We start from the raw sequence: 18,695 nt of genomic DNA, 5'->3' as shown, positions 1-18,695 counted from the left end.
GGGGACGGGGAGGAGGGACAGAGGTACGAGGAGAATGGACAGGGGGATAAAGGGGGAGGAAAAGGGGTGGTGGGTGGGAAAGGGGCATCAAAGAGGGGGCAAAATCAGTTCAGTTCACTACAACTGCCTCTCCTCCTCTCCTTCTCCTCTCCCTTTGCTCCTCCTCCTCGCCCCCTCTCCCTCTGTCGAGTCTTCCTGTGAAAAGACAAAAGCCCTGAATCAATATTCCTCCTTTTCCTTTCTTCCTCTGAAGAAAAGTGGGGAGTGGGTCGAAGAAAAGGATGGAGAGGTTCAGAAAAAGGAGAGGGTTGATATAAAGGAGAGATGGGGTCAGTGAAAGGAGAGAGAATGTTGTTGGACATTAATGTGTCTCTACGTATCATCTAGTAACCCTTGTAGAAAATGTGGGACTTTCCTCCTAAATGTAGAGTGTGGAGAATTATTTCAATCAGTGTTGATGCTGTTAGTTGGTAACTGGGCTGTCCAGTACTATAATGAGAAAGTAGATTAATTCAGTGAGTTGTTTCATCTCCTTGTCTCCTCAACTCTATGGACTGAGCGAATCCTTCTCCTCCTCCCACTCTTCCTCTCTTTGGACTGAAATTATCCTCCTCTTCCTCTTTTTTGACTTAAATTCTCCTTCTTCAGCCAGACAGAAGCCTGTTTTTCTCCACCTCATGTATATTTTTCTACCCACATCATGCTCCCTCCTCTTTCTCCTCCCCCCTATACTGTCAGCTCTCAGCACAGCATTCTCTCTCTCTCTTTCTCTCACTCATCCATCTATCTATCCAAAATCACAGAACACTTTTGACATTTCTGTGTAGAAGACAAGGAAAAATGATATACAGGGGGCAGGGTGTACAGACCCGTGCTGCTGGGGCTGGTGTGGGCTCACACTGCAGCATGTGTATATATTTAAATATATATATATATATATACTGTATATTTTTTTTTGAACCTATATTTAGAAAGGGAAGTCAGTTAAGAACAAATTCTTATTTACAATGACTCCCTACCCCAGCCAAACCATAACATGGACAACGCTGGGCCAATTGTGCGCCGCCCTATGGGACTCCCAATCGACCAGTTGTGATACAGCCTGGAATCGAACCAGGGTCTGTAGTGATATCTCTAGCACTGAGATGCAGTGCCTTAGACTGCTGCACCACTGGGGGGCTGGTGAACCATCTGGAGGACGTTGTAGGGTGTGGGGCGTCAGGGGGGTACAGTGGACGAGAAGGAAGGCTTGGTTCTAACTTTCTAGGCCTGTTATGTCAAGTTTGTGCTTTTAATGATGTAGCTATTGGGCCAATACATGTATTTATCTCTCTCTCTTTCTCTCTCTTTCTCTCTCTCTTCTTCTCTCTCTTCTGTCTCATTCTCTGTCTAGGTCTCTGTCTCTCTTTCTCTGGGATCCGTAGGGCGGCGGGGGTGGCAGAGGGGGCTGTGGAGCAGAATCAATTTAAATTCTATTTATTTTTTGGTTTGTGTTGGGTTTTCATCAATGGTGGTTATTAGGAGGAGAAAGTGCCACCAGGGCTCTTGGGTTCTGATGTTATTACCTGGGAGGAGAGGAGGGATCTGGAATAAGGCCAGTTCTGCAATGTTATACAGGGACGCTCTGAGCTCTCTCATTTTAAAAGGCTGACAAGAAGAGGGATGCTGTGTACCACCGCAGGATACAATATTACCACATTCCACACTTCCTTTAATGTGCTGACCTTGAAATACAGCATGTAAAATAGTGAATTCAATTCCTTTCAATTCAACTGCATATTTTGTCCCCCTGGGGTTATTCTCTGTCTATTGTCCATATGAACGTAATACCGAGGTATATACCCATGTGTACTTATCTGTAAGTGTGTCTTTGTACCAATTCCTCATGGTAGGTGAACAAGTATGGAGATGATTTGGGTGACAAACCTGCTACGTTGATTATAGTGGGGAGGGAGTAATATAAAGACTTTTGAAAAGGTGTCTTGCACAGTTTCATTTACTCCCGCCAGCTCTCTGGCTCTCTCTCTGTCAGCGCGAGACAAGGCGGTGGCGGTGGTGGAATGGAATCATTGTCCTTCCTCGCCTGTCAGTGCTGCTTCTCCACTGGCAGCGGACAGAAGGGAGTAGGACAGACAAAAGAGAGAGAGAACGAGACAGACAGACAGACAGACAGACAGACAGACAGACAGACAGACAGACAGACAGACAGACAGACAGACAGACAGACAGACAGACAGACAGACAGACAGACAGACAGACAGACAGACAGACAGACAGACAGACAGACAGACAGACAGACAGACAGACAGACAGACAGACAGACAGACAGACAGACAGACAGACAGACAGACAGACAGACAGACAGACAGACAGACAGAGGGTGAGAGCAAGGGAGAGAAAGAAAGGGAGCGAGAGAGAGACTGAGGCAGAATGTGATGATTGATCTGCAAAATTGATCTGCAAAATCCAGGAGAACTCTTGATTTTTAAAGCCTGCTTTAAGAAGGCAGCCATGTAGAAACATGCAGACTAACTCCAAGCATCCAGCGATTCTATATTCCAGCATAATGGATGGATCTCTGAGAGAACTGGCTTGTTTGTTGATGAAGACATACATTACATGGAAAACCATGTAAACCTTGTTTAATGTATGAAATAGTTTTGAGGCATCCGGGCATGCCCTTACGGAAAAACAACGTGATCTGATGTGAAGTTAATGTAATAACATGTGACAGCATGTAAATGCAACATGTAATAACATGACACTACACATTTGAAAGCATGAGAGAGTTAGGTTTGCACATGTGAAACTGCAATTCATGTGAGGTGAAAACATGTTATTCTCCTCGCATATGAAAAGGTGTTAACATGTGAACTCTAATTGTAATTTTCACATGTGAAGCTGCACAGTTCAAGTTTTTATTTGTAAGACAAGTAATGAAATGGTATGGGGGTTTTAAGGTAAGCGGTATGCTGTTCAGCTAGAATAGTTTAAACATTTGGCATGATTACTTTGTGCTGACTTCTCAATATGACCCCATTTGGGATTTGACCTCCCAACCTCTGGATTTGGGGTATGCTGATCTTACTTCTCAAGCAAGAATTTTGCTAGGACTGTCTGGGATTGATCTGAGTGAGGAGGGGGAGTAATATGGAATCTGAAAATGACCTGTTATTCACCGGCGGCACGATAGTGGTGCCCTAAAGTCTTGATAAGCCCAGTCATTCTAGACTGAGGCTAATGACTGTTTAGTCTAAAACATACTAAAGTGCCTGGAAATACGAGGAAATTGCCAAAGTAGTCAAATGTTTAGTATGAAACAACATTGCCAGCATTATCATGTCGTCAAATTTACTTTAGAAATGGCAATGTTGTCATTAGCTTACAAAGTTTGTAAAAAAATAGCTAGCAATGCTAACGGTAGCTAGCTAAAATCCGGTGACCTCTCAATCGTAGTTAACTAGCTAACGTTATACTGCATCTAAAGTCAATCTGGTGACATCAAAATGATGACAAAAGGTTTTCCTACTAATTATTTGCCTCCTTTTGAATGCCATTGTATTTCCAAGCCACTGTAATGCACTTTGGATGAAATCTTCATCGGAGCTCATTGACGATGAATTGAGTAGAATGCTCAGATGGGCATGAGGTCAAAAGAAATGTTCAAAAACCTATTGTGGCGAAATATGCAACCCATGAATTGGCAGAGAGGTTTGGAACTCTCTTTGTTAATGATCTTTATAAACTGGGTGGTTCGAGCACTGAATACTGATTGGCTGACAACCGTGGTATATCAGGCCATTTACCACAGGTCTAATTACGTAGGTTTCTCAACAGATTTCTCACCGTTAAACTTCCAACCTTTCAAAACGCTCGAACCGGTTACCTACCTGTGGAGAATAATCAGTATTGGGGTAGCTACTCTGAAAATATTGTTTAAAAGCTACCAATTACATCACAGTGGAAGACGTTACACTAAAACTACTGCGTGAAAAATTATCATATCTAAATCTCAAATATCATAGGCATCACTCTGGAATCAGATGTTAACCAAATGGGTAATTTGGCCTTTTAACATAAAAAGTATTGTCACGCCTTGGTCTTAGTATTTTGTGCTTTCTTTAATTATTTGTTCAGGCCAGGGTGTGACATGGGTTTTTGTTGTATTTCGTATTGTTTTTTTTGTAGTCATTGGGATTGCGGCTGAGTAGGGGTGTTGTATGGGCTTGGCTGCCTGAGGCGGTTCTCAATCAGAGTCAGGTGATTCTCGTTGTCTCTGATTGGGAAACGTATTTAGGTAGCCTGGGTTTCGCTTTGTATTTCGTGGGTGATTGTTCCTGTCTCTGTGTAGTTTCACCAGATAGGCTGTAATTAGGTTTCACGTTCCGTTTGTTGTTTTTTGTATTTGTATAGTTATTCCATGTATCGGTTTTTTTCATTAAAGTCATGAGTAACCACCATGCTGCATTTCGGTCCGACTCTCTTTCGACAAACGAAGAACGCCGTTACAAGTATGTTTCAACTGAGAATAAGTCAGGTCTGATGCCGAAAAAGAAAGGATATTCTTGCCTACTTCATCCATATTGTCTTTTCTATTAGCAAAAAAGTAGTGTGTAGTTCCAGTAGTTAGCTAAAGTAATTAACTACCGAAAACACTGTCAAGATTTGAATTTTGTTAAACTACCATCAAGTTACTGCAAAATGTAGTTTAATTACTAGTTGAACTACATGTAGTTCACTACTCCCCGACGCTGAAAACATTGCAACTGCATGGAAGGTTAGTGCCACTGCTAGCATGTTGTGGCACACACGTTCCACGTCATGCATTCTTTTCCACAGAGCGCATTGCCCCTTGTAGATTATTCCTTACATATGAAAAGCCCAGTAAAGTCAAAAACGTGATTTTCCTGTGTTTTATATTTTGATACTATGAGGTTAGAATAATATAGTTACATTTTGAAAATGATGATAATGCCCTTTTAGTGTGAGAGCTGTTAGAATAGACTGCCTGTAATGTCTGCCTGTTTTCAGTGGATGGAGTTTTAGCCTGCATGGTGACAGTCCAAGCTAAATTCTTGCTTGAGAAATGTCTCTTTGCTAAGAAGCGTTTTTAAAATTATTATTGTTATACTTTTATTTTAATGGAAAACATGTACATTACGGTACTTAATTTTTACCCAGACATGATTTGATATTGAGATAAAAACAGCTGCTGTCACGCCCTGACCATAGAGAGCTGTTTATTCTCTATGTTGGTTGGGGCGTGATAGTGACTAGGGTGGGTCATCTAGGTGATTGATGATTTGTGTTGGCCTCCCAATCAGAGACAGCTGTTTATTGTTGTCTCTGATTGGGGATCATATTTAGGTAGCCATTTTCCCCATTGTGTTTTGTGGGATCTTGTCTACAGTTAGTTGCCTGTGTGCACACCAGTAGCTTCACGTTTCGTTTGGTAGTTTGTTGTTTTTGTTCCGTGTTCATTTATTAAAGGATAATGTACGCCTACCATGCTGCACCTTGGTCCATTCCTTATGACGATCATGACAGAAGATCCCACAAAGCGGAAATGGCTGCCTAAATATGAACCCAATCAGAGACAATGACAAACAGCTGCCTCTGATTGGGAACCATACCTAGCCAACATAGACACATAATCACCTAGATGACCCACCCTAGTCAAACCCCGACCAAACCAACATAGAGAATAAAAAACTCTCTATGGTCAGGGCGTGACAGCTGCATTGACCATGTCACCAGGCAAGTCAAAACTCTCTGTGGTCAGGGCGTGACAGCTGCATTGACCATGTCACCAGGCAAGTCAAAACTCTCTGTGGTCAGGGCGTGACAGCTGCATTGACCATGTCACCAGGCAAGTCAAAACTCTCTGTGGTCAGGGCGTGACAGCTGCATTGACCATGTCACCAGGCAAGTCAAAACTCTCTGTGGTCAGGGCGTGACAGCTGCATTGACCATGTCACCAGGCAAGTCAAAACTCTCTGTGGTCAGGGCGTGACAGCTGCATTGACCATGTCACCAGGCAAGTCAAAACTCTCTGTGGTCAGGGCGTGACAGCTGCATTGACCATGTCACCAGGCAAGTCAAAACTCTCTGTGGTCAGGGCGTGACAGCTGCATTGACCATGTCACCAGGCAAGTCAAAACTCTCTGTGGTCAGGGCGTGACAGCTGCATTGACCATGTCACCAGGCAAGTCAAAACTCTCTGTGGTCAGGGCGTGACAGCTGCATTGACCATGTCACCAGGCAAGTCAAAACTCTCTGTGGTCAGGGCGTGACAGCTGCATTGACCATGTCACCAGGCAAGTCAAAACTCTCTGTGGTCAGGGCGTGACAGCTGCATTGACCATGTCACCAGGCAAGTCAAAACTCTCTGTGGTCAGGGCGTGACAGCTGCATTGACCATGTCACCAGGCAAGTCAAAACTCCACCCATGCAAAACCTGCTCATTAGAAGGTCCTGTGTAGCAACAATCGGGAAATAACACTGTTCTAATTTTCTTTACACTTTTATAGTGTTAGTTTCATCAGCTGTTGTACAATATGACACAAATCACAGGAAAAACTGAATTTTGACTGCACAGGGCCTATAAAGGATTTAAAAGATTTGAAATAGTATTAGAACCCAGGTCTGGTATAAACAGCTACAGTAGGTTGTTGGCAGTTAAGAGCGTTGTGCCAGTCACCGAGCAAGGCACTTAACCCTAATTGCTTCTGTACGTCATTCTGGATAAGAGCATCTGCTAAAATGACCCCAAAAATATGAATAACAGATTGAAATAATAGACTGTTTTCCAACACTGCTGAAGACCTGTATTTGTTTCCATCATTGTTGAGATGCCTGGAGGAAAGAGGGGGTGCCTTGGGAGGTCTGGAGGAGACAAGATGTTTTTAGAGCACAATTTGTTTGGAGCCGGGGTTGAGGATGAAAAGGGAGCAAGGGGTTGCTTTTGGAGTGAGCTAGTGGAGGTGAAGGGGAGGAGGAGAGGAGGAGAGGGGCCTGTGTGACTGCTGATAGTTAGGGGGAGGTGGAGAGATGGCGAGGGTAGCTCTTTGCTCATGCTGCCTCAGGACTGCATTCTGTAATTAATTTTGTTTCTCTCTCATCACTCTCTCTCTCTCTCTCCTTCCTCTCTTTTCATGTCTCTCCTCACACTTGTTTTGTCTCTGTTTGAAGTGGGACTCTTTAGGAAGGCATTGAATTTCCAGGCATGAGCCACTTTGATGCTTTAAGTACCCTCCGTTGTCTCCTTGTGAAAAATGTAAATGTGAAGCTGCCATTTACAAATGTCGGATCTTAATTTGAGCCTGTTTGCTACAGCAGGAATCCTGCAGCAACATGACATTTGAATTATAAATGTAGGAAATGCAGGATAAATGTAGTAAGATGTTTGTCTGCCCCTGAGCATGTTAGTTCTGAAGGATTTTTTGCCATAGAAATATACTAAAAGGTGAGCCACTTTCGTGGTACGGGTTATACCAAGTTGAACTCAGAGTTGAACGAAGTTACCTCCCTAACTAGTTACACTACATTCGTAGTATAGGGCTCTGTTTTGTAGAATCCCTTACAGGAGATTTTCATGTGAAAGTTTTTCACATGAAAAAAAGCTATTCCACATGTGAAACTGCAAATTTCACATCCGAATCCACAATTCACGTGAGGTAAAAACGTGTTATTCGCCTCACATGTGAAGAAGTAGTGTTAACATGTCAACACAAAATGTATTACATGTGAACAACTTGCCTCATGCATCTGTTTTTTACATGTGAAAATTTCAGCTCAACATGTGAAAACATCTATTTCACATGCGAAAAGTGATTTCAATTACAAATTTCACATCAATCAATCAATTACATTTATTTATAAAGCCATTTTACATCAACAGATGTCACAAAGTGCTATACAGAAACCCAGCCTATAACCCCAAACAGCAAGAAATGCAGATGTAGAAGCACGCTGGCTAGGAAAAACTCCCTAGAAAGGCAGGAAACTAGGAAGAAACCTAGAGAGGAACCAGAATCTGAGGGGTGGCCAGTCCTCTTCTGGCTGTGCCGGGTGGAGATTATAACAGAACATATCCAAGATGTTCAAATGTTCATAGTTGACCAGCAGGGTCAGATAATAATAATCACAGTGGCTGTAGAGGTTGCAAGAAATACTGGACAGGAGGGATCGGAGGTCCTTATATTGGGTTCCCTATATTGACCAGAGCCAAAAGTTATGCACTATATAGGGAATTAGGTGCCATTTGAGACTGTAAGCACAGAGTTGTTAGAAACAAGGAGCTACACGGAACAGTGTGTATACACTTGTTGCATTCATCATCTTCATTCAAATGGAATTGTATCCATTGTAAGCTAATTATGTCCAAAGCAACCAAGTAATTTAAAGAAAACTCAATTTGGATGATTGTTTAACTGTCTTTGTCTTTGTGTGTTCAATTCTTTCTAATGCTGAACCTGAAGAGAAAGATACGGAGAAAGAAAAGGATATGGAGAAAGAGAAAGAGAAGGAGAAGGAGAAAGAGAAAGAGAAAGAAAAAGAGAAAGAGAAAGAGAAAGAGAAAGAGATGGAGACAGACACCAGCGCTAGTGAACGTGAGTATTTGATTTCATGTACATTTAATGTAATTTAATTATGTATACATTTCACTTTACATCTCTGACAAGAGGTTACACAGGGGAAGAGGAAAGGATTACACATAGGAAGAAGTAAGATGTTACATAGGGAAAGTGGAAATAGGTTACACAGGGGAAGAGGAAAGGATTACACATAGGAAGAAGTAAGATGTTACATAGGGAAAGTGGAAATAGGTTACACAGGGGAAGAGAAAATAGGTTACACAGGGGAAGAGGAAATAGGTTACACAGGGGAAGAGGAAATAGGTTACACAGGGGAAGAAGAAATAGGTTACACAAGGGAAGAGGACAGGTTACACAAGGGAAGAGGACATAGGTTACACAAGGGAAGAGGACATAGGTTACACAGGGGAAGAGGAAATAGGTTACACAAGGGAAGAGGACATAGGTTACACAAGGGAAGAGGACATAGTTTACACAGGGGAAGAGGAAATAGGTTACACAGGGGAAGAGGAAATAGGCTACACAGGGGAAGAGGAAATAGGCTACACAGGGGAAGAGGAAATAGGTTACACAGGGAAAGAGGAAATGGGTTACACAGGGGAAGAGGAGAGAGCTTATACAGGGGAAGGGGAAAGAGGTTACACAGGGGAAGAGGAAATAGGTTACACAGGGGAAGATGAAATAGGTTACACAGGGGAAGAGGAAATAGGTTACACTGGGGAAGAGGAGAGAGCTTACACGGGGGAAGAGGAAATAAGTTACACAGGGGAAGAGGAAATAGGTTACACAGGGGAAGGGGAAATAGGTTACACAGGGGAAGGGGAAATAGGTTACACAGGGGAAGAGGAAATAGGTTACACAGGGGAAGAGGAAATAGGTTACACAGGGGAAGAGGAAATAGGTTACACAGGGGAAGAGGAAATAGGTTACACAGGGGAAGAGGAAATAGGTTACACAGGGGAAGAGGAAATAGGTTACACAGGGGAAGAGGAAATATGCTACACAGGGGAAGAGGAAATAGGCTACACAGGGGAAGAGGAAATAGGCTACACAGGGGAAGAGGAAATAGGTTACACAGGGGAAGAGGAAATATGTTACACAGGGGAAGAGGACATGGGTTACACAAGGGAAGAGGACATAGGTTACACAGGGGAAGAGGAAATAGGTTACACAGGGGAAGAGGAAATAGGCTACACAAGGGAAGAGGAAATAGGTTACACAAGGGAAGAGGACATGGGTTACACAAGGGAAGAGGACATAGGTTACACGGGGGAAGAGGAAATAGGTTACACAGGGGAAGAGGAAATAGGTTACACAGGGGAAGAGGAAATAGGTTACACAAGGGAAGAGGAAATAGGTTACACAAGGGAAGAGGAAATAGGTTACACAAGGGAAGAGGACATGGGTTACACAAGGGAAGAGGGCATAGGTTACACAGGGGAAGAGGACATAGGTTACACAGGGGAAGAGGAAATATGTTACACAGGGGAAGAGGAAATAGGTTTCCAGAAATATATAGGCCTATTTGTGAGTCTATGACCATGATCAAACTTCCCCATGTGTCTGCTCAGTCAGTTGGTATAAGACATGTTGAAGGGTCTGAGTGATGATGAGTGATTGTCTTTTAGTATCCTTCAATATCCTACACTGTCCATAGAATCTCAAAGATAGAAAGCTGTGATTATAATCTCTTCTCCTCTCTCTCACTCTCTCGCTCTTTCTCTGTGTCTCACTCTCTCTATTTCTCCCTCTCTCTCTCTCTTCACCTCATCTGTCCTCCTTTTCTGACTGTCTATTAGAAATAAATGCTAAAGTCGAGAGCTTGGAAGGATCTGACCCAACTGAAACCGACAGCTCTCCGTCCAAAGGTAAGTTGGCATCGGAGGCTCTCACACACAAAGGCACACATGAACACACACTCATTCAGCACACACACTCTCCACAAACACACACACACAGACACACACTCTCTCCCTGGTCATCTTCATTGATCTGCTTGTGGATTCTTATTAGCGACCACAGCTGTTGAATAACAATTCACATCAATCTGAGTACCCTCAGCATTGAGTAGGGATGCCTGGCATCTGTCAGTATGTAGCTTCACCCTCCTTCACTCACTTCCTCTCTCCCTCTTTCTGTCTATCCCTCTACCTCTTTCTGTCTATCCCTCTACCACTTTCTGTCTATCCCTCTACCTCTTTCTGTCTATCCCTCTAACTCTTTCTGTCTATCCCTCTACCACTTTCTGTCTATCCCTCTACCTCTTTCTGTCTATCCCTCTACCGCTTTCTGTTTATCCCTCTACCTCTTTCTGTCTATCCCTCTACCTCTTTCTGTCTATCCCTCTACCGCCTTCTGTCTATCCCTCTAACTCTTTCTGTCTATCCCTCTAACTATTTATGTCTATCACTCTTTCTGTCGATCCCTCTACCTCTTTCTGTCTATCCCTCTACCTCTTTCTGTCTATCCCTCTACCTCTTTCTGTCTATCCCTCTACCTCTTTCTGTCTATCCCTCTACCGCATTATGTCTATCCCTCTACCACATTATGTCTATCCCTCTACCTCTTTCTGTCTATCCCTCTACCTCTTTCTGTCTATCCCTCTACCTCTTTCTGTCTATCCCTCTACCTCTTTCTGTCTATCCATCTACCGCATTATGTCTATCCCTCTACCTCTTTCTGTCTATCCCTCTACCGCATTATGTCTATCCCTCTACCTCTTTCTGTCTATCCCTCTACCTCTTTCTGTCTATCCCTCTACCTCTTTCTGTCTATCCCTCTACTTTTTTGTCTATCCCTCTACCTCTTTCTGTCTATCACTCTCTACCTCTTTCTGTCTATCCCTCTACTTCTTTGTCTATCCCTCTACCTCTTTCTGTCTATCACTCTCTACCTCTTTCTGTCTACCCCCTCTACCTCTTTCTGTCTATCCCTCTCTACCTCTTTCTGTCTATCCCTCTCTACCTCATTCTGTCTATCCCTCTACCTCTTGGCTATCCCTCTCTACCTCTTTCTGTCTATCCCTCTAACTCTTTCTGTCTATCCCTCTAACTCTTTCTGTCTATCCCTCTACCTCTTTCTGTCTATCCCTCTACCTCTTTCTGTCTATCCCTCTCTACCTCTTTCTGTCTATCCCTCTCTACCTCTTTCTGTCTATCACTCTCTACCTCTTTCTGTCTACCCCCTCTACCTCTTTCTGTCTATCCCTCTCTACCTCATTCTGTCTATCCCTCTACCTCTTGGCTATCCCTCTCTACCTCTTTCTGTCTATCCCTCTACCTCTTTCTGTCTATCCCTCTAAGTCTTTCTGTCTATCTCTCTAACTCTTTCTGTCTATCCCTCTCTAACTCTTTCTGTCTATCCCTCTACCTCTTTCTGTCTTCCCTCTACCTCTTTATGTCTATACCTCTTTCTGTCTATCCCTCTACCTCTTACTGTCTATCCCTCTAACTCTTTCTGTCTATCTCTCTACCGCATTATGTCTATCCCTCTACCTCTTTCTGTCTATCCCTCTACCTCTTTCTGTCTATCCCTCTACCTCTTTCTGTCTATCCCTCTACCTCTTTCTGTCTATCCCTCTACCTCTTTCTGTCTATCCCTCTACCTCTTTCTGTCTATCCCTCTACCTCTTTCTGTCTATCCCTCTACCGCATTATGTCTATCCCTCTACCACATTATGTCTATCCCTCTACCTCTTTCTGTCTATCCCTCTACCTCTTTCTGTCTATCCCTCTACCTCTTTCTGTCTATCCCTCTACCTCTTTCTGTCTATCTCTACCGCATTATGTCTATCTCTCTACCGCATTATGTCTATCCCTCTACCTCTTTCTGTCTATCCCTCTACCTCTTTCTGTCTATCCCTCTACCTCTTTCTGTCTATCCCTCTACCTCTTTCTGTCTATCCCTCTACCTCTTTCTGTCTATCCCTCTACCTCTTTCTGTCTATCCCTCTACCTCTTTCTGTCTATCCCTCTACCTCTTTCTGTCTATCCCTCTACCTCTTTCTGTCTATCCCTCTACCTCTTTCTGTCTATCCCTCTACCGCATTATGTCTATCCCTCTACCACATTATGTCTATCCCTCTACCTCTTTCTGTCTATCCCTCTACCTCTTTCTGTCTATCCCTCTACCTCTTTCTGTCTATCCCTCTACCTCTTTCTGTCTATCCCTCTACCTCTTTCTGTCTATCTCTCTACCGCATTATGTCTATCTCTCTACCGCATTATGTCTATCCCTCTACCTCTTTCTGTCTATCCCTCTACCTCTTTCTGTCTATCCCTCTACCTCTTTCTGTCTATTCCTCTACCGCATTATGTCTATCCCTCTACCTCTTTCTGTCTATCCCTCTACCGCTTTCTGTTTATCCCTCTACCTCTTTCTGTCTATCCCTCTACCTCTTTCTGTCTATCCCTCTACCGCCTTCTGTCTATCCCTCTAACTCTTTCTGTCTATCCCTCTAACTATTTATGTCTATCACTCTTTCTGTCGATCCCTCTACCTCTTTCTGTCTATCCCTCTACCTCTTTCTGTCTATCCCTCTACCTCTTTCTGTCTATCCCTCTACCTCTTTCTGTCTATCCCTCTACCGCATTATGTCTATCCCTCTACCACATTATGTCTATCCCTCTACCTCTTTCTGTCTATCCCTCTACCTCTTTCTGTCTATCCCTCTACCTCTTTCTGTCTATCCCTCTACCGCATTATGTCTATCCCTCTACCACATTATGTCTATCCCTCTACCTCTTTCTGTCTATCCCTCTACCTCTTTCTGTCTATCCCTCTACCTCTTTCTGTCTATCCCTCTACCTCTTTCTGTCTATCCATCTACCACATTATGTCTATCCCTCTACCTCTTTCTGTCTATCCCTCTACCGCATTATGTCTATCCCTCTACCTCTTTCTGTCTATCCCTCTACCTCTTTCTGTCTATCCCTCTACCTCTTTCTGTCTATCCCTCTACTTTTTTGTCTATCCCTCTACCTCTTTCTGTCTATCACTCTCTACCTCTTTCTGTCTATCCCTCTACTTCTTTGTCTATCCCTCTACCTCTTTCTGTCTATCACTCTCTACCTCTTTCTGTCTACCCCCTCTACCTCTTTCTGTCTATCCCTCTCTACCTCTTTCTGTCTATCCCTCTCTACCTCATTCTGTCTATCCCTCTACCTCTTGGCTATCCCTCTCTACCTCTTTCTGTCTATCCCTCTAACTCTTTCTGTCTATCCCTCTAACTCTTTCTGTCTATCCCTCTACCTCTTTCTGTCTATCCCTCTACCTCTTTCTGTCTATCCCTCTCTACCTCTTTCTGTCTATCCCTCTCTACCTCTTTCTGTCTATCACTCTCTACCTCTTTCTGTCTACCCCCTCTACCTCTTTCTGTCTATCCCTCTCTACCTCATTCTGTCTATCCCTCTACCTCTTGGCTATCCCTCTCTACCTCTTTCTGTCTATCCCTCTACCTCTTTCTGTCTATCCCTCTAAGTCTTTCTGTCTATCTCTCTAACTCTTTCTGTCTATCCCTCTCTAACTCTTTCTGTCTATCCCTCTCTAACTCTTTCTGTCTATCCCTCTACCTCTTTCTGTCTTCCCTCTACCTCTTTATGTCTATACCTCTTTCTGTCTATCCCTCTACCTCTTACTGTCTATCCCTCTAACTCTTTCTGTCTATCTCTCTACCGCATTATGTCTATCACTCTACCTCTTTCTGTCTATCCCTCTACCTCTTTCTGTCTATCCCTCTACCTCTTTCTGTCTATCCCTCTACCTCTTTCTGTCTATCCCTCTACCTCTTTCTGTCTATCCCTCTACCTCTTTCTGTCTATCCCTCTACCTCTTTCTGTCTATCCCTCTACCGCATTATGTCTATCCCTCTACCACATTATGTCTATCCCTCTACCTCTTTCTGTCTATCCCTCTACCTCTTTCTGTCTATCCCTCTACCTCTTTCTGTCTATCCCTCTACCTCTTTCTGTCTATCTCTCTACCGCATTATGTCTATCTCTCTACCGCATTATGTCTATCCCTCTACCTCTTTCTGTCTATCCCTCTACCTCTTTCTGTCTATCCCTCTACCTCTTTCTGTCTATCCCTCTACCTCTTTCTGTCTATCCCTCTACCTCTTTCTGTCTATCCCTCTACCTCTTTCTGTCTATCCATCTACCGCATTATGTCTATCCCTCTACCTCTTTCTGTCTATCCCTCTACCGCATTATGTCTATCCCTCTACCTCTTTCTGTCTATCCCTCTACCTCTTTCTGTCTATCCCTCTACCTCTTTCTGTCTATCCCTCTACTTTTTTGTCTATCCCTCTACCTCTTTCTGTCTATCACTCTCTACCTCTTTCTGTCTATCCCTCTACTTCTTTGTCTATCCCTCTACCTCTTTCTGTCTATCACTCTCTACCTCTTTCTGTCTACCCCCTCTACCTCTTTCTGTCTATCCCTCTCTACCTCTTTCTGTCTATCCCTCTCTACCTCATTCTGTCTATCCCTCTACCTCTTGGCTATCCCTCTCTACCTCTTTCTGTCTATCCCTCTAACTCTTTCTGTCTATCCCTCTAACTCTTTCTGTCTATCCCTCTACCTCTTTCTGTCTATCCCTCTACCTCTTTCTGTCTATCCCTCTCTACCTCTTTCTGTCTATCCCTCTCTACCTCTTTCTGTCTATCACTCTCTACCTCTTTCTGTCTACCCCCTCTACCTCTTTCTGTCTATCCCTCTCTACCTCATTCTGTCTATCCCTCTACCTCTTGGCTATCCCTCTCTACCTCTTTCTGTCTATCCCTCTACCTCTTTCTGTCTATCCCTCTAAGTCTTTCTGTCTATCTCTCTAACTCTTTCTGTCTATCCCTCTCTAACTCTTTCTGTCTATCCCTCTACCTCTTTCTGTCTTCCCTCTACCTCTTTATGTCTATACCTCTTTCTGTCTATCCCTCTACCTCTTTCTGTCTATCCCTCTCTACCTCTTACTGTCTATCCCTCTAACTCTTTCTGTCTATCTCTCTACCGCATTATGTCTATCTCTCTACCGCATTATGTCTATCCCTCTACCTCTTTCTGTCTATCCCTCTACCTCTTTCTGTCTATCCCTCTACCTCTTTCTGTCTATCCCTCTACCTCTTTCTGTCTATCCCTCTACCTCTTTCTGTCTATCCATCTACCGCATTATGTCTATCCCTCTACCTCTTTCTGTCTATCCCTCTACCGCATTATGTCTATCCCTCTACCTCTTTCTGTCTATCCCTCTACCTCTTTCTGTCTATCCCTCTACCTCTTTCTGTCTATCCCTCTACTTTTTTGTCTATCCCTCTACCTCTTTCTGTCTATCACTCTCTACCTCTTTCTGTCTATCCCTCTACTTCTTTGTCTATCCCTCTACCTCTTTCTGTCTATCACTCTCTACCTCTTTCTGTCTACCCCCTCTACCTCTTTCTGTCTATCCCTCTCTACCTCTTTCTGTCTATCCCTCTCTACCTCTTTCTGTCTATCCCTCTCTACCTCTTGGCTATCCCTCTCTACCTCTTTCTGTCTATCCCTCTAACTCTTTCTGTCTATCCCTCTAACTCTTTCTGTCTATCCCTCTAACTCTTTCTGTCTATCCCTCTACCTCTTTCTGTCTATCCCTCTCTACCTCTTTCTGTCTATCACTCTCTACCTCTTTCTGTCTACCCCCTCTACCTCTTTCTGTCTATCCCTCTCTACCTCTTTCTGTCTATCCCTCTCTACCTCATTCTGTCTATCCCTCTACCTCTTGGCTATCCCTCTCTACCTCTTTCTGTCTATCCCTCTACCTCTTTCTGTCTATCCCTCTAACTCTTTCTGTCTATCTCTCTAACTCTTTCTGTCTATCCCTCTCTAACTCTTTCTGTCTATCCCTCTACCTCTTTCTGTCTTCCCTCTACCTCTTTCTGTCTATCCCTCTACCGCATTATGTCTATCCCTCTACCTCTTTCTGTCTATCCCTCTACCTCTTTCTGTCTATCTCTCTACCGCATTATGTCTATCTCTCTACCGCATTATGTCTATCCCTCTACCTCTTTCAGTCTATCCCTCTACCTCTTTCTGTCTATCCCTCTACCTCTTTCAGTCTATCCCTCTACCTCTTTCTGTCTATCCCTCTACCTCTTTCTGTCTATCACTCTCTACCTCTTTCTGTCTATCCCTCTACTTCTTTGTCTATCCCTCTACCTCTTTCTGTCTATCACTCTCTACCTCTTTCTGTCTACCCCCTCTACCTCTTTCTGTCTATCCCTCTCTACCTCTTTCTGTCTATCCCTCTCTACCTCTTTCTGTCTATCCCTCTCTACCTCTTGGCTATCCCTCTCTACCTCTTTCTGTCTATCCCTCTAACTCTTTCTGTCTATCCCTCTAACTCTTTCTGTCTATCCCTCTACCTCTTTCTGTCTATCCCTCTACCTCTTTCTGTCTATCCCTCTCTACCTCTTTCTGTCTATCACTCTACCTCTTTCTCTCTACCCCCTCTACCTCTTTCTGTCTATCCCTCTCTACCTCTTTCTGTCTATCCCTCTCTACCTCATTCTGTCTATCCCTCTACCTCTTGGCTATCCCTCTCTACCTCTTTCTGTCTATCCCTCTACCTCTTTCTGTCTATCCCTCTAACTCTTTCTGTCTATCTCTCTAACTCTTTCTGTCTATCCCTCTCTAACTCTTTCTGTCTATCCCTCTACCTCTTTCTGTCTTCCCTCTACCTCTTTCTGTCTATCCCTCTACCGCATTATGTCTATCTCTCTACCGCATTATGTCTATCCCTCTACCTCTTTCAGTCTATCCCTCTACTTCTTTGTCTATCCCTCTACTTCTTTGTCTATCACTCTCTACCTCTTTCTGTCTACCCCCTCTACCTCTTTCTGTCTATCCCTCTCTACCTCTTTCTGTCTATCCCTCTACCTCTTTCTGTCTATACATCTACCTCTTTCTGTCTATCCCTCTACCTCTTTCTGTCTATCCCTCTACTTCTTTCTGTCTATCCCTCTACCTCTTTCTGTCTATCCCTCTACCGCATTATGTCTATCCCTCTACCTCTTTCTGTCTATCCCTCTACCTCTTTCTGTCTATCCCTCTACCTCTTTCTGTCTATCCCTCTACTTTTTTCTCTATCCCTCTACCTCTTTCTGTCTATCACTCTCTACCTCTTTCTGTCTATCCCTCTACTTCTTTGTCTATCACTCTCTACCTCTTTCTGTCTACCCCCTCTACCTCTTTCTGTCTATCCCTCTCTACCTCTTTCTGTCTATCCCTCTACCTCTTTCTGTCTATCACTCTCTACCTCTTTCTGTCTATACCTCTCCCTCATTCTGTCTATCCCTCTACCTCTTTCTGTCTATCCCTCTCTACCTCTTTCTGTCTATCCCTCTAACTCTTTCTGTCTATCCCTCTACCTCATTCTGTCTATCCCTCTACCTCTATCTGTCGATCCCTCTACCTCTTTCTGTCTATCCCCCCTACCTCTTTCTATCTATCCCTCTACCTCTATCTGTCGATCCCTCTACCTCTTTCTGTCTATCCCCCCTACCTCTTTCTATCTATCCCTCTACCTCTTTCTGTCTATCACTCTCTACCTCTTTCTGTCTATCCCTCTACTTCTTTGTCTATCCCTCTACTTCTTTGTCTATCACTCTCTACCTCTTTCTGTCTACCCCCTCTACCTCTTTCTGTCTATCCCTCTCTACCTCTTTCTGTCTATCCCTCTACCTCTTTCTGTCTATCACTCTCTACCTCTTTCTGTCTATACCTCTCCCTCATTCTGTCTATCCCTCTACCTCTTTCTGTCTATCCCTCTCTACCTCTTTCTGTCTATCCCTCTAACTCTTTCTGTCTATCCCTCTACCTCATTCTGTCTATCCCTCTACCTCTATCTGTCGATCCCTCTACCTCTTTCTGTCTATCCCCCCTACCTCTTTCTATCTATCCCTCTACCTCTATCTGTCGATCCCTCTACCTCATTCTGTCTATCCCTCTACCTCTTGGCTATCCCTCTCTACCTCTTTCTGTCTATCCCTCTACCTCTTTCTGTCTATCCCTCTAAGTCTTTCTGTCTATCTCTCTAACTCTTTCTGTCTATCCCTCTCTAACTCTTTCTGTC

General features: G+C 43.7%; 1 protein-coding gene across 1 annotated transcript in view; it reads left to right on the top strand.

Moving 5' to 3' along the window:
• Positions 1-8,527, top strand: part of macrod2 (mono-ADP ribosylhydrolase 2) — a gene marked incomplete at its 3' end in the record, with an annotated part of 1,344,506 nt that extends 1,335,979 nt beyond the window's left edge. The window contains exon 15 of the mRNA XM_046354831.1: positions 8,481-8,527. Within this exon, the coding sequence (XP_046210787.1) occupies positions 8,481-8,527 (47 nt within the window). The remainder of the gene's footprint in view (positions 1-8,480) is intronic.
• Positions 8,528-18,695: the final 10,168 nt, after the last annotated feature.

Source organism: Oncorhynchus gorbuscha, linkage group LG06, assembly GCF_021184085.1.
Source record: "Oncorhynchus gorbuscha isolate QuinsamMale2020 ecotype Even-year linkage group LG06, OgorEven_v1.0, whole genome shotgun sequence".
Taxonomy (NCBI): domain Eukaryota; kingdom Metazoa; phylum Chordata; class Actinopteri; order Salmoniformes; family Salmonidae; genus Oncorhynchus; species Oncorhynchus gorbuscha.
Note: the sequence above shows the minus strand (reverse complement) of the source record. Positions and strands in the feature narration are given on the sequence as shown.